At 47.5% G+C, this 11,277-nt stretch overlaps 1 protein-coding gene across 1 annotated transcript; it reads right to left on the reverse strand.

Annotated features, from left to right (window-relative positions):
• Positions 1-2,185: 2,185 nt before the first annotated feature.
• Positions 2,186-4,181, reverse strand: LOC103903745 (aquaporin-12). The gene is made up of 3 exons (XM_009285008.1): positions 3,575-4,181; positions 2,985-3,101; positions 2,186-2,367 (listed from the first exon to the last, which is right to left on the reverse strand). The coding sequence occupies exons 1-3, from the start codon at positions 4,179-4,181 to the stop codon at positions 2,186-2,188; spliced, it is 906 nt and encodes a 301-aa protein (XP_009283283.1).
• Positions 4,182-11,277: the final 7,096 nt, after the last annotated feature.

The following is an 11,277-nucleotide window of genomic DNA, read 5'->3' on the forward strand; positions in this document are numbered from 1 at the left end:
GTGGACTAGTCAACCTTACTTTTCATATCCTACACTTATCCTCAAATCAAAAGCAGAGCCAGCAAATCTGTTTGGATAAACAGAGGCCCCAGCTCAGGATTTTCAGCATGATTTTCAAACCAAAAGAGGTTCAGAAAAGATTGCCAGGGGGGATCTGAGCATCCCAGGCTCTCTCTTGGCCAGCTACGCAGAGCCTCAAATGTTTCGGTTTCCATCTGAAGGTGCCCCATCTCCTGCTTGCGGTTTAACTGGGATAAAAACCAGACTGTGTTCCCACCGCTCTTCCCCCAAGGGACCAAGCAGTACCAAGTATCTGTCTGGGCACAATGCAGGGGCATCATTTCCGGGGTGTTTGCTGCATGGTTTTTGAGACGTTGTTTGTTCCATAAAGTTTCACCTCTGAGGCACATCCACATATCGCTGCGTTGGTCCCTTCCCTCATTTATCCTATTGGGATGTGGTGTGGTCTTGTGGTTTGCAGAGGTCCAGCTCCCCTCTCAGGTCCTGGGCAGTCTGCGGTTCAGCCCAGAGGGCAATCCCACAAGAGAGCAAGGGAGATGGGCAGCCCACAGACAGCGTAGCTAGGGTCGTCCCCCAAAAACACACAGGAGCCATAGTGGGGACGCGGGGAGAAGCAGGGCTGGCATCTGGGTCAAGGGGCACCGTGTGTCAGGGTACCAAACCTGCATCTGACACCTTCACTCTGGATTTTAAACAGGTGCTACTTCCTTATTCACCATTTGCAACTCAGTAAATACGAGCAGATCTTCCCTGCTCGAGCTGCTGCCAAGGTGACCCAGGGCAGGGACACTTGTATAACCAGGCAATTGCGTCCCCCCATGCCCACTCGCACAAAAAGCACAGCCTGCCCCAGAGCACGCACCCCACAATTGCTGTGAAAAGCTGTACTGCATCAAGAATATATTCAGCTCAGGAATTTTCTGCCCAGAGAGGTCCTGCAAAATTGACTATTTGCTGCAAAATGCAGGAACTGGCCATTTTCTGCAGGGGACGGGGAAATCTCTGGGCAGCAGCTCAGTATCCAGCCATGCCCAGCGGCCCTGCTCCAGGGATGCTGCATGTGGAATTGCCCCAGTACCTGCTCTCCCCTGTGGGGACACCCCCTGGGGTGCAGCACCCATGGGGTGCCCCAGCACTCCCCGAGGGGAGCCCCATTTACCTAGCAGGTGTTTCCACCCAGATTACCCCCCTTCCAGTGCAAGCGGCAGGCAGGGCGGAGTTGATTGGGGCATGTCCACAGCTTCTCCCTTTTTCAGGGATCAGATGGGCTGATCTCCCCCCGCAGAGCTCACAGGAATGACATCATTCACCTAAATGCCAATCACGACATTTATTTTTATTATTATTTCCACAAAACATAATTTTATCTTTAGGAATATTTCATGTAGACATAGAGAGGAGCCCAGGGATGCACTTGCTCACCCACACCGGCTGCCTGGGTCTCGTTTTTTAACCACAGACACTTTATGCACCATTTCTTGATGCCTGACAGCACATGAAACCCAGGCTAAGCACCGTGTCCATGGGTCTCCTGTGGCCAGTGAACTCCCTTGCCCTGGAGCATTTTTAATTCCTCTCCAAGAACTGCCAGATTCAGCCTGCGCAATTCAAGGACCTCAGTTTAACTCAAAGAACACCAATTTTTGACCAATACCCATTTAGTAACTCAAAAGATCAAAGCCTGCTTCCTCCTCATCCCAAGTTGCCAAGGCAGTTACTGGTTTATGCTTTGTTTTTATGGCTGCAAGAGACCCAGTTAGATTATTTCAAACGTTGCACAATGCAATAACCTGGGAGTTGCTCAAGCCTACCCACATAATGGTCCTGAGTTTCTGTAAGCTTCCTGGCAATACAAGATAACCAGCAATTTATGCAAAAGTGTTAGGTTTTTTTCCCCCACTCAGCCAACGATGCAGGCTTGAAACATTTCGGGCTCTCCAGGGAGACTTTCAAAGCTACTCCCAAGGGAGCTCAGGGATTCAGGCATCCTGCAAGGCCAGCTTGGCCATTTCCTTTGAAATGCTTTAAAAAAATCTCACCCTGCGTTAGGGACTGAACAGGCAGGATGGATGCTGGGCAGGACGAGCAGCAAAATACTCTGCGCCAGGAAACCCACTCCCCCTGGAGAGGGGCTGCAGGGACCTCCATGGCCCCCGTCCATGGTTCAGGCATGAGGCTCGGAGTTGCTCTTCTCCCCTTTCCTCTTCCGACGCAGTTCGTCACGCTCCATATGTGCCGCCACCCTTGCCTTAGGTATCTTGTATTTGCTTTTCTGGCTGTAAAGGAGGTTTTTCTTGAAGAGCCGTGGAATGTTGCCTTGGTACAGCAGGAGAGCAGCAAGCATCCCTGAAACGAGAGCACAGACCCCTTCCCTGTGCTGCATCGAGCATCTCCACAGCTGAGCAGTGATTTTCAGGCCCTTGCCAGAGCCTTCATCATGACCAAAATTGTAGCTCAGCACCACTGAAGTCCCCACTGACAGTATCTAAAAGACCCTTGCTATATTACTTCAAGGAGAATTTAACCATTGTGTCCTTAATATAATAGCAAGGCTTGTTTTGACCCAAAAGGGACATAAGCCACGCCAGCAGCCTCCTTCCCCCGCTCTCTGCATTCTAGGCAGCATGTATCCAGCTCCCCATGGTCATCCTGAAGCTGTGGACAACCTCAATAGCATAGCTCAGCCTATCGTTGCCCTAAAACACCTTTGCTTCATCTCCCGCAAACTTGGGCCTCAGGGAGAGTTTTGCCTACGTCCCATGTAGAAATTGGATTAAAAAAAATGAATAGCAAAGGGATGACTCGAGTGACAGGGAAGGGGGACAGAAAAGGACGCTTGCCACTGGCAAGACCCAAGTTCAGCCCTTTGCCAGGAACGGTTTGTGTTATGCCCAGCATTTCTGCCTTGCCCATTGCCCCCCATCCCAACCCCTGCCCCTTGGTACCTCCTGGGCAGATCTCACCTGCGAGGGGCCCCACCCAGTAAACCTGGATGTAGTCCCAAAAGCTGTTCCCCGAGCAGTGGAAGGTGGCGACTGTGGCCAGGGCAGGGTTGAAGAAAGCCCCCGTGAATGGTCTGGCTGCGTGGGAAGAGAAGCATGGCCATCAGTCTCGATTGCATCCTTTGAAAGACCAACAAAGAGCTGGACCAGGAGACCCATGACCCCTCCTGCCTGCCAGGAGCATCTCTGTTGCCCAGCTCTGGCAGCTGCATCTCTCAGACTGTGTAATAACAGCACATGAGGAAATCCTACCCTTGTCGCCCTGAGCTTTGCGAGAAGCAGAAGAGCTCATGTAGGACCAAGGGGTTGCGTTAGGGGACGTCCAAGGAAATTGCTCCCAGTCTTGGGGCAAGCTATGGCTTCTCATGTGCCGACATTTAACCTGCTGCCATCTTCATTCCAAAATGAATATTCCCCAAAATAAGTAGAAAACAAACATCTTAGTAATCGTTACCTCTCAAGTCCTGGAAGATGAAAAAGGGACCATTCCTCCCCCAGAAATTAGGTATTTTTCTAAATGACTTATAAAAAGAAAGGCAGGTACTGCTCACCTGTGTAGGTCAGGAAGGTGACAGTTGCTGCCAGCACAGGGACCCAGTACATCTGGTGACTCCGACGCAACTTGAGAAGGACAAGGTGGAAGAGGAAAGAACAGGTGCCTTCTACAAAGGCAGCATGGTGCAAAGACGTGTGGATGGAGGAGCTGCACTCCGACGCTATCAGGTTCTGGATGAGGTGGAAATGCGTCAGCTCCCAGGACCAGTAGAGCTTGGTGACAGCCCATCCCATCCCTGTGCCCGCACCCTGGGCCAGCAGCTTGGCAGCAGTGGCTGCAAGGTTGGACTCGAGGAGCAGGAACTCCTGGAGAGAGACAGTCGGATTGGCGGATGCTCCATCAAAAGAGGCACCGTGAACCACGAAGAGGAGGAAGAGCAGAGTCAGGGCCACGTCTGGGCCAAACCCACCACCCCACGGACCTATCTCCACCAGCATCCTCAGCTCAAGGCAGCTTGTGCACAACTCTAATGAGCCAGCAAGTTCTCTGGCAAGGCAGCCATACGTTCCAGGAGACAGAAGCCTCTTAGAAAGCCGCCTGAGTGCCTGGCACACCCCAACAACCAGGAACAAAAAAGCAATGGAGACATTCAGGCCAGCCATAGCAAAGGCTGTGCTGGGTGGAGAGACCGAACCAAACCCTGGGAAGGAGCAGAGAAAGCTTCTGCACCTCCTCTTTATAAAGCTGCATGTAAGCAAACGTGGCACAGCCTGACAGGCTTGGGAAACACCACATATGCCGCCTTCTCCTTTGCAGGGCAATGCCTGCTGCCACGGGGAGCTGATGGATTCATCCACAGCTGGGTCAGCCGATAAGTTTTTTCTCCCAGCAAGCAGGTCCCAGTGTTATCTCCACTGTGCGGTCACCGAGCCTCCAACCCACAGCATTCATATCAGAGTCTGCAGCAGCTCCCCAGAGCTGCTCAGGTCTTCCAGAAGGAGCAAAAATTTTCATTTTGTTTCTACTTGGCCACGATAAAACGTAACTTACTCCTCCAATCCCAAAGCCTGGTACGCAAGGGGACTCAGAAAGCCAGCAACCCATGCAAGGAGTTCACATTTCTCCAGGGCAGAGCCACTCTAAGCCACAGCAAAGTCCATCTTTGGCCAATTTGAAAGCCCGGCTTGCTTACTGCTTCCTAATGTTGTCTTGAGTAAGACCTCACCTCATTTGTTGGTGGCACTAATTGCACATGCCATTGGCCTGCAGGTAGCATTTTAGTGACAGTGACATTTCAACTCCTCCTGCTGGTAACACGTGTGTCAGGGACAGGATCTTTCCCAGCTCCACCAAAACCACCCCATGGTGTCATCATTACCTGACTTCTGAAACTGACACCATCTAAACATCTAAATACATTTGGGTTAGACCTTTGAATACACAATGGAGTTGACAGCAATCATAGGTGACAAAATATACCGCATTTGCTCCAGTGGTTGCATCCTCTGCCCCAGCTCCTGCCAGGTCACTGGGGATCCCCAGACTCCCACCACTGAGGGTCTGCAGGAATAAAGGGGATGGTGAGTGATGGAAAGTGCAGGAGCAGCGTAGGCCACAGCAGGAAGCATGGGATGGGGTGGATAATGTCATATTATCAGGGACTCATGGTTAACAGAGCATAAACAATTCCTTATGTGTCTTCTGGGTCACTTCCCTGCTCTGCAGCAGAAATTACACCACCTGGAGCCCACATTTCCCATCACTACAGTCGGAATAGCATCTCCTATGTCACCAGCATGCTGCAGGGATAAATGTGCCCAGGGCATGCTCTGCTATCATGGGAACAAGTGGTGGGAGGTACTGTCAAACAGCTGCTGGGCATCAGGGCTGCTGTGCTTGGTACTCCATGCCCAGGGCAAAGCCTGGTCCTGCACCCCTGCGCAGGCAGCACCAGTGGGTAACGCAGGCTCCTCTCACCGTCCCATCAGCAGCTTAACGCATGCAAGAAGCCAACAGCTTTTATTAATGCCATTTTATTTTTCCCCCCTAGTCATTTATAACAGAAATTGCCAGGAGACGCAGGTTTGAAGCATGCTTGAGCCGGGACACAGGAGAGAGATGGGCAGTTTGCACAGAGGAACGCCACAGATCTTCCCATACCACGTCTCAATCCCTCCCACCAGTATTTGAACCTTCGTTTCAACAGAGGGTTTTGATAGAGCAGACGAGAGCTTTCTGACAGGTCCCCTCTGGAGAGCATCTCAGCCATTGAGCAAAGTCCATCCAGATCAACAAAAAAAAGGGGGTTAACGCATACCCCTTACACTAATATTTCTAGCTACTCTTAGAAGAGAAAGCTGCCACATGCTAATGCCTAAAAAGCAAGTGCATTATTCTCCTCCCCTTCCTCCAAACACAGCTGTGAGATGGAAAACATCGTGACACCCATGGTAAAACTGGAAAAAAGATCCCAACATCTCTTCCTTCCCACAGGAACTGGTTTTCCCCTCCTCCTTTTCAAGCGTTTTAACAGTTGGGCCTTAGGAAGTAAATGTTCAGAGGTCTTTAAAAACTATTTCCCATCCATTGCCTGTAACTATGCCCACGGCACATCCTGCAACTGTGGGACACTTAACCCAGGCTGGAGAGAGGAGCTGGAAGCTGTTGCTTATGAGGATAATTATGGGATCAAATAACACCAGTGACAGATAGGCAAGCGGTTCATTTCCTATCTCCCGTTAGTGCTGACAGCAGAAGGGGGCACGCTGCAAGCTCTGTACTGCAGTACATCTTCAGACCACTGCAAAGGCACAACCAAGAGTCCACACGGCTTTGCATGGCTGCTCTTCTAGAAACAAGACTCTCCAAAAATTCAGATATCCACACTGAAAACCACTTTTCTGTGGCTGGAACATCAGTGTCTTTTCTAAACCAAATTTGCTTTCAGGGCTGTCAAGAACTACAACAGCTTAAAATGCAGGTATTTTAAATGGGGGGGGGGGGTTTAGCCATGGGATAGGAACAAGCCAGCATTTCCACAGTTAAGTAAAATAAACACTCTCCAAAAACACTGAAGGGTAACAAAAGCTGAACAGAACCACACTGGCTCCCCACCACCACGCTATTTTCACCCATGAAGAGGTAATAGCTACAGCTGAATACAGTTGTAAGGTTATTTAAGGAGAGTTTTACCAGGCAGGGGAGTGGATAAGAGCTTTCCAAGAGCAGCCACCTGTTATCAGCTGCTGCGATACAGCAGCAGAAACCCCGCAGCAGGTTTCCTCCCACAGGCAGCCAGGTGAAAAGGGCTCAAGGAGAGCCTCGGGTTAACTGGGCTTCATGAAAAGACCTGAATCCTTAGAACAAACATTCGCTGTGAGGAAAAAATAACAAAGATGGGTTGTCCTTGGCTCTAGAAACCTTGAATTCAAGGGAGACGTCTGTCCCTAGGGAGGTCACCCCTGTTCCCCCCTCCAGAACATCCCGTGGAGATGCCCTGAGTCACATCAGCATCTTCTCCATTGACCTGCAGTTATAGTCAGCCAGATTCATTATTCACAAGCCCTTCAGAAAACACCAGAAACTTGAGTCTGTGCGTTGAGACATATCTGTGCATTGAGACATACTGTCTGCTATTCCAATCCCATCCTCCTCTCTACTGACGCAATACATCTTCTCCAAAGCAGAATCTGGTGGCCTTTTAGTGTCCTAAAGAGAACGAGCAATCATTAACTTCCCAGTGGGCAAATCCCATTAAAAATAAAAAGAAAAAATAACAAATCATCACTCCCTACAGGCTGTTTCAATAATCAGGTCAATAGGTAAATGGGTTTTGAAATGAAGTTACAATGCGCTGGAATATATTCCCCCTGCAGACACTGGCTGGTGGACAGGAACCAGAAAAAGCAGTATCACCATTGCGATAAGGGAACGACAGCATGAGAAGCTGCATCCGCACTGCCCTCCTCCCTCATAACAGACTGCAGATAGAGAAATTGCAGTCAGAAATTCACTGTTCTCACTTGTTGGTATATTCCCTCCCAAGAAGAAAAAAAAAAAAAAATCCTTCCTTAGGCTGGAGTTCAAAGTAGGGAGAAAAGCTCTTGGAAAAACCTGCTTCCTCCACACATCTAGAGAGCAACATCAAGAATTTAGCTGAGCTCAGCACAGTTTCACGTACCTTTCTCACATGACTGCGGATGGCTGTTTTTATTAAAAACAATCTTCAGAGCAAAATGCAAGTTATAAAAATAGGAAAAAATGCAGCTGTACAATTCCCTGGGAGCAGGCATTTGCAAACAACTGCTGTGCTTGCACACGAGCTACACGAATTGCGCTGAAACCCAACACTTTTCTTCAGGCACCACTGCAGAAATGCTAGTTAGAAATTAAGATCCTTTTCAGTTTTTGGCCATCCTGGTTGCTGGCGTAGTCCGAATAATTGTGCTCAGCTTTGCAGTAAACTCACTGCAACCAAAGAGCAGCCCTGAAAGGGAGAAATTGTTGCCCCCAACTTTACCATCTTGAAGAACAGTGTTTTAAATATCCAATCTTGAATAAAGAGATCCAAAAAGATGGGGCTGCTCTTGGTTTTAGTCTAGGCCAGGTATATGCAAGGGATGAGCAAGTTCACACAAGACTTAATAGGATTTATCAAGCAAGGACTAGCAACTTTCAACTTGTGCAAACCACATTCAGCCAAAACCCTGCTCTCCTTCAAGCGGCACAAGTACCAATATCCAGGTAATTAGTGAGTTCCACTAAGCACCTTCTTCTCCCTCCTGTCATCTTTTTCCCCCATAAATTAAATGCAAAATCACTTAAATGCAGAGTTAGAGAACATCAGTTTAAATGCATAAAGGGTCAATTATATATAAAGACAAAGATACTACAACAAATTAATTAACCTGAAGAGACAGTGCTTTGTGCAAAACAACATTCTCATGTCTGGTTGAAAAGGCTTCCGAAGATGAGTGGTTTCTTCATTTCCCTTTGTCAGTGGTATGAGCAAAGGTTGTACAACGTGCAAGAAAGGAGAAGAGATGATTTCCCAATAACACATGGGAAACACACGACACAATGAGTCCTTGACGTTCACAACCAAGACAGAAACTTCATCTGGATTTCAACTGAACCGGTCTCAACCCCAAAGTAAATTCGTTTAGATGTCCTTTTCTTTAGCTAGACTGCCACGCCAACATGCCACAGCATTTTTGTAGTTTCAGTGAAAAACATGAGCGAGTCTCTGCAGCCTACCAACAGGCACCATCAATCTCATCCCAAGTCCTAGGCAAGCTGTTGACACCCAGAGTCCTCACCCTGTTCAGCTCTGCCACTCAAACGCTGATCAGCAGGGACGGTGCAGAACCAGGAGCAGCGTCTTCCAAGCAGGCACCAGGACAGCTCATTCACCATGTCTCCTGTGCCATAATGTTTATATGCAGGATACTGGATGATATTCATGGTGCAAAATAAAGCAGTCTTGTTCGGAATAGTTACTGGAACATCATCATATTGCCACGATCACAGTTTACTGGCCCATCAGTCCCATCCCAGTCACTACCAAAAGGCTACCTTACAGCAAATGAATGGTGGAAGATGCGACTGTGACGAACTAGGCTGGTCTTTGCTTTGCTCCCTTTGCAGAAGAGCAAGGGATCTTTCTTCCACAGTGGGTGAAAAGGGTGTTGCAGAGCTGCTCTCCTCCCGTCAGTGATCTGGAGCATTTTGCAGGAGGCATAACCATCTGCCAGCAGTGCATGGTGGCAAGGAAAGCTTGCAGTTATTACAAGGTTGGTAGAGACACTGATGAGTAATAAAATTTTAAAAGAAACAGGACAGGCTAGTATAGCATAAAATAATATCCATCATAATTAAAGCATTCATAAGAAGCTTAATTACAAACAAGTACATTCTGTTAATCTCATTAAGACATCTAAACATGTACTCTTTTCAGCTACTCTTGTCTTAGAAGGTATAAACTCATGATGGGGGGGGGAACCAAATGTTTTTTAAAAGTTTATTTCTAGCCCTGAAAGAACAGTTATTAAACAAAGTCAACAAATACAGTAGTTAATATTGCAGTAACAATTAAATAACATAATGGGATTAAATTACACAAAAGGCAACATTAAAATCTGAAGACAATTAAAAAAATAAAAAGAAAGCTTGCACCTACTTCCATTTCCATTGACAGCGTGAGGAACAAAGGGAAAAATGGACCAGAGACATTTATTTATTCAACTCCAGCTGGAGAGACCCTTAACAACCTTCTTGCTCCCTCCCCAGCCTACCCACCATCCCCTCTGACAAAGGGACCCAGCCTCTCCCATCTGCTCTAGCCATGCCTTTTGCACCACCCTGCGGGGGTGGCAGTGGGGGGTGGGGTGAAGCCTACAATTAGTCTTGTTAACACCTAAGGCAGGTCAAAGTGCACATTCCCAGCACCACAGTTGCTTTTAATGAAAAGCCTGGTTTACTCCGTGGTAACAAGAAAATCCCAGGAGTCACATGTTCCCTGCACACTTGCAACTCAGCCATAAGCTGCCTGGCTCCGTATACCCAACTAACGACATCATTGTACATTACACTTCATATGCATCACATGCATATTTGATTAGAATCTGACTCAGGATCTTATGCTGGCACCCAAGAGAGAGCAAATCCCAGCACTTTCAGATGCAATCCTTCCCTTACCATCTACTCAAACTGTGGCTGGTCTCTGCCCTAGTGATACAGCAGAGTTGAACAACCCTGCAGCAAGTCTTAAGGACACTGATCTGCTCCCTTCAGGGGAAAAAACACACGGCTTGCATTTTTTAATGTTGCAGACACATCCAGCTGACATCGTTAGAAAAGCAATGGCTGACCCACTAAAACAAAATCACAGTACGGCAATCTTCTCCTGGCTCTCCTCTTCTGCCAGCTCCACCTCTGGCCCTGATCTCTGGCAGCAGGGGTTGAGAAACCTCACCACGTAACAATAAAACTACTACGTGGGGAAGGGGAGATGTGGACACTTCTCGACTTCAGAGTTAAACACCATTCTAGGTCACACAGCAAGCACCGAGATATGTTTTGATGACTTCTGGATTGGGCCAAGTTTTGTGTGCTAAGATGGCTGAAAGTTTGGAGAGACCTAAGTAGACTAAATTGGACAAATTTTGTAATACAGGTTTTAAACCATTCTTATTCATCAATAAAAGTGAACTAATAAGTTAAAATTACTTATGATTTCATGTTTTTTTATTTAAAAAACCCTAAATTTATTGCAAGTTATCTTACTGTCTAGATTGTGCCATCCAAAAAAAAAAAAAAAAGAAAGAAAGAAAGAAAAAGCTCCCAGTTTAACTTTGGCACAAGGAGTTTCACAAGGTCCATTGCCAGCAATGGACAAAGAGGGAATCATCAGTACAACAGTTTTTTTTTTCCTCAGCCAAGCCTCCTTGCTACTTCATTTGATCAGGAAGCCAGACACACTCAAGCCGGGGCCATCGCCATTACAGTGTTTACAGTGTCCATGGCTCGTAATACATTTTGCCTGGGAAATGCATCTAGATTTACTTGCCTGGAATGAGATGCTTCCTTGAATTTAAAACCGTAACTATTCTTATGCTTATAGCTAGAGGGATTTATTCCTGTGATGGAGCAGTTAACATAATTTACCCGACATAAATATTGACTACCATGCAAGAGCAGAATGCAAGCTGAATTGCAATACTGCAGTGCCCTACACAACAAGGCATCTTGTTGGTACCA

Source organism: Aptenodytes forsteri, unplaced genomic scaffold (genome assembly GCF_000699145.1).
Source record: "Aptenodytes forsteri isolate BGI_AS27 unplaced genomic scaffold, ASM69914v1 Scaffold679, whole genome shotgun sequence".
In the NCBI taxonomy this organism is placed as follows: Eukaryota; Metazoa; Chordata; class Aves; order Sphenisciformes; family Spheniscidae; genus Aptenodytes; species Aptenodytes forsteri.

Excerpts from the sequence above, each read along its gene's own strand:
- LOC103903745 (XM_009285008.1), bottom strand. The coding sequence starts at position 4,181 with ATGGCTGGCCTGAATGTCTCCATTGCTTTTTTGTTCCTGGTTGTTGGG. Across the intron at positions 3,102-3,574 it reads CACCTTCCTGACCTACACAG|CCAGACCATTCACGGGGGCT; the intron begins GTGAGCAGTACC and ends CTTCCCACGCAG. Across the intron at positions 2,368-2,984 it reads CTGGGTGGGGCCCCTCGCAG|GGATGCTTGCTGCTCTCCTG; the intron begins GTGAGATCTGCC and ends CTCTCGTTTCAG.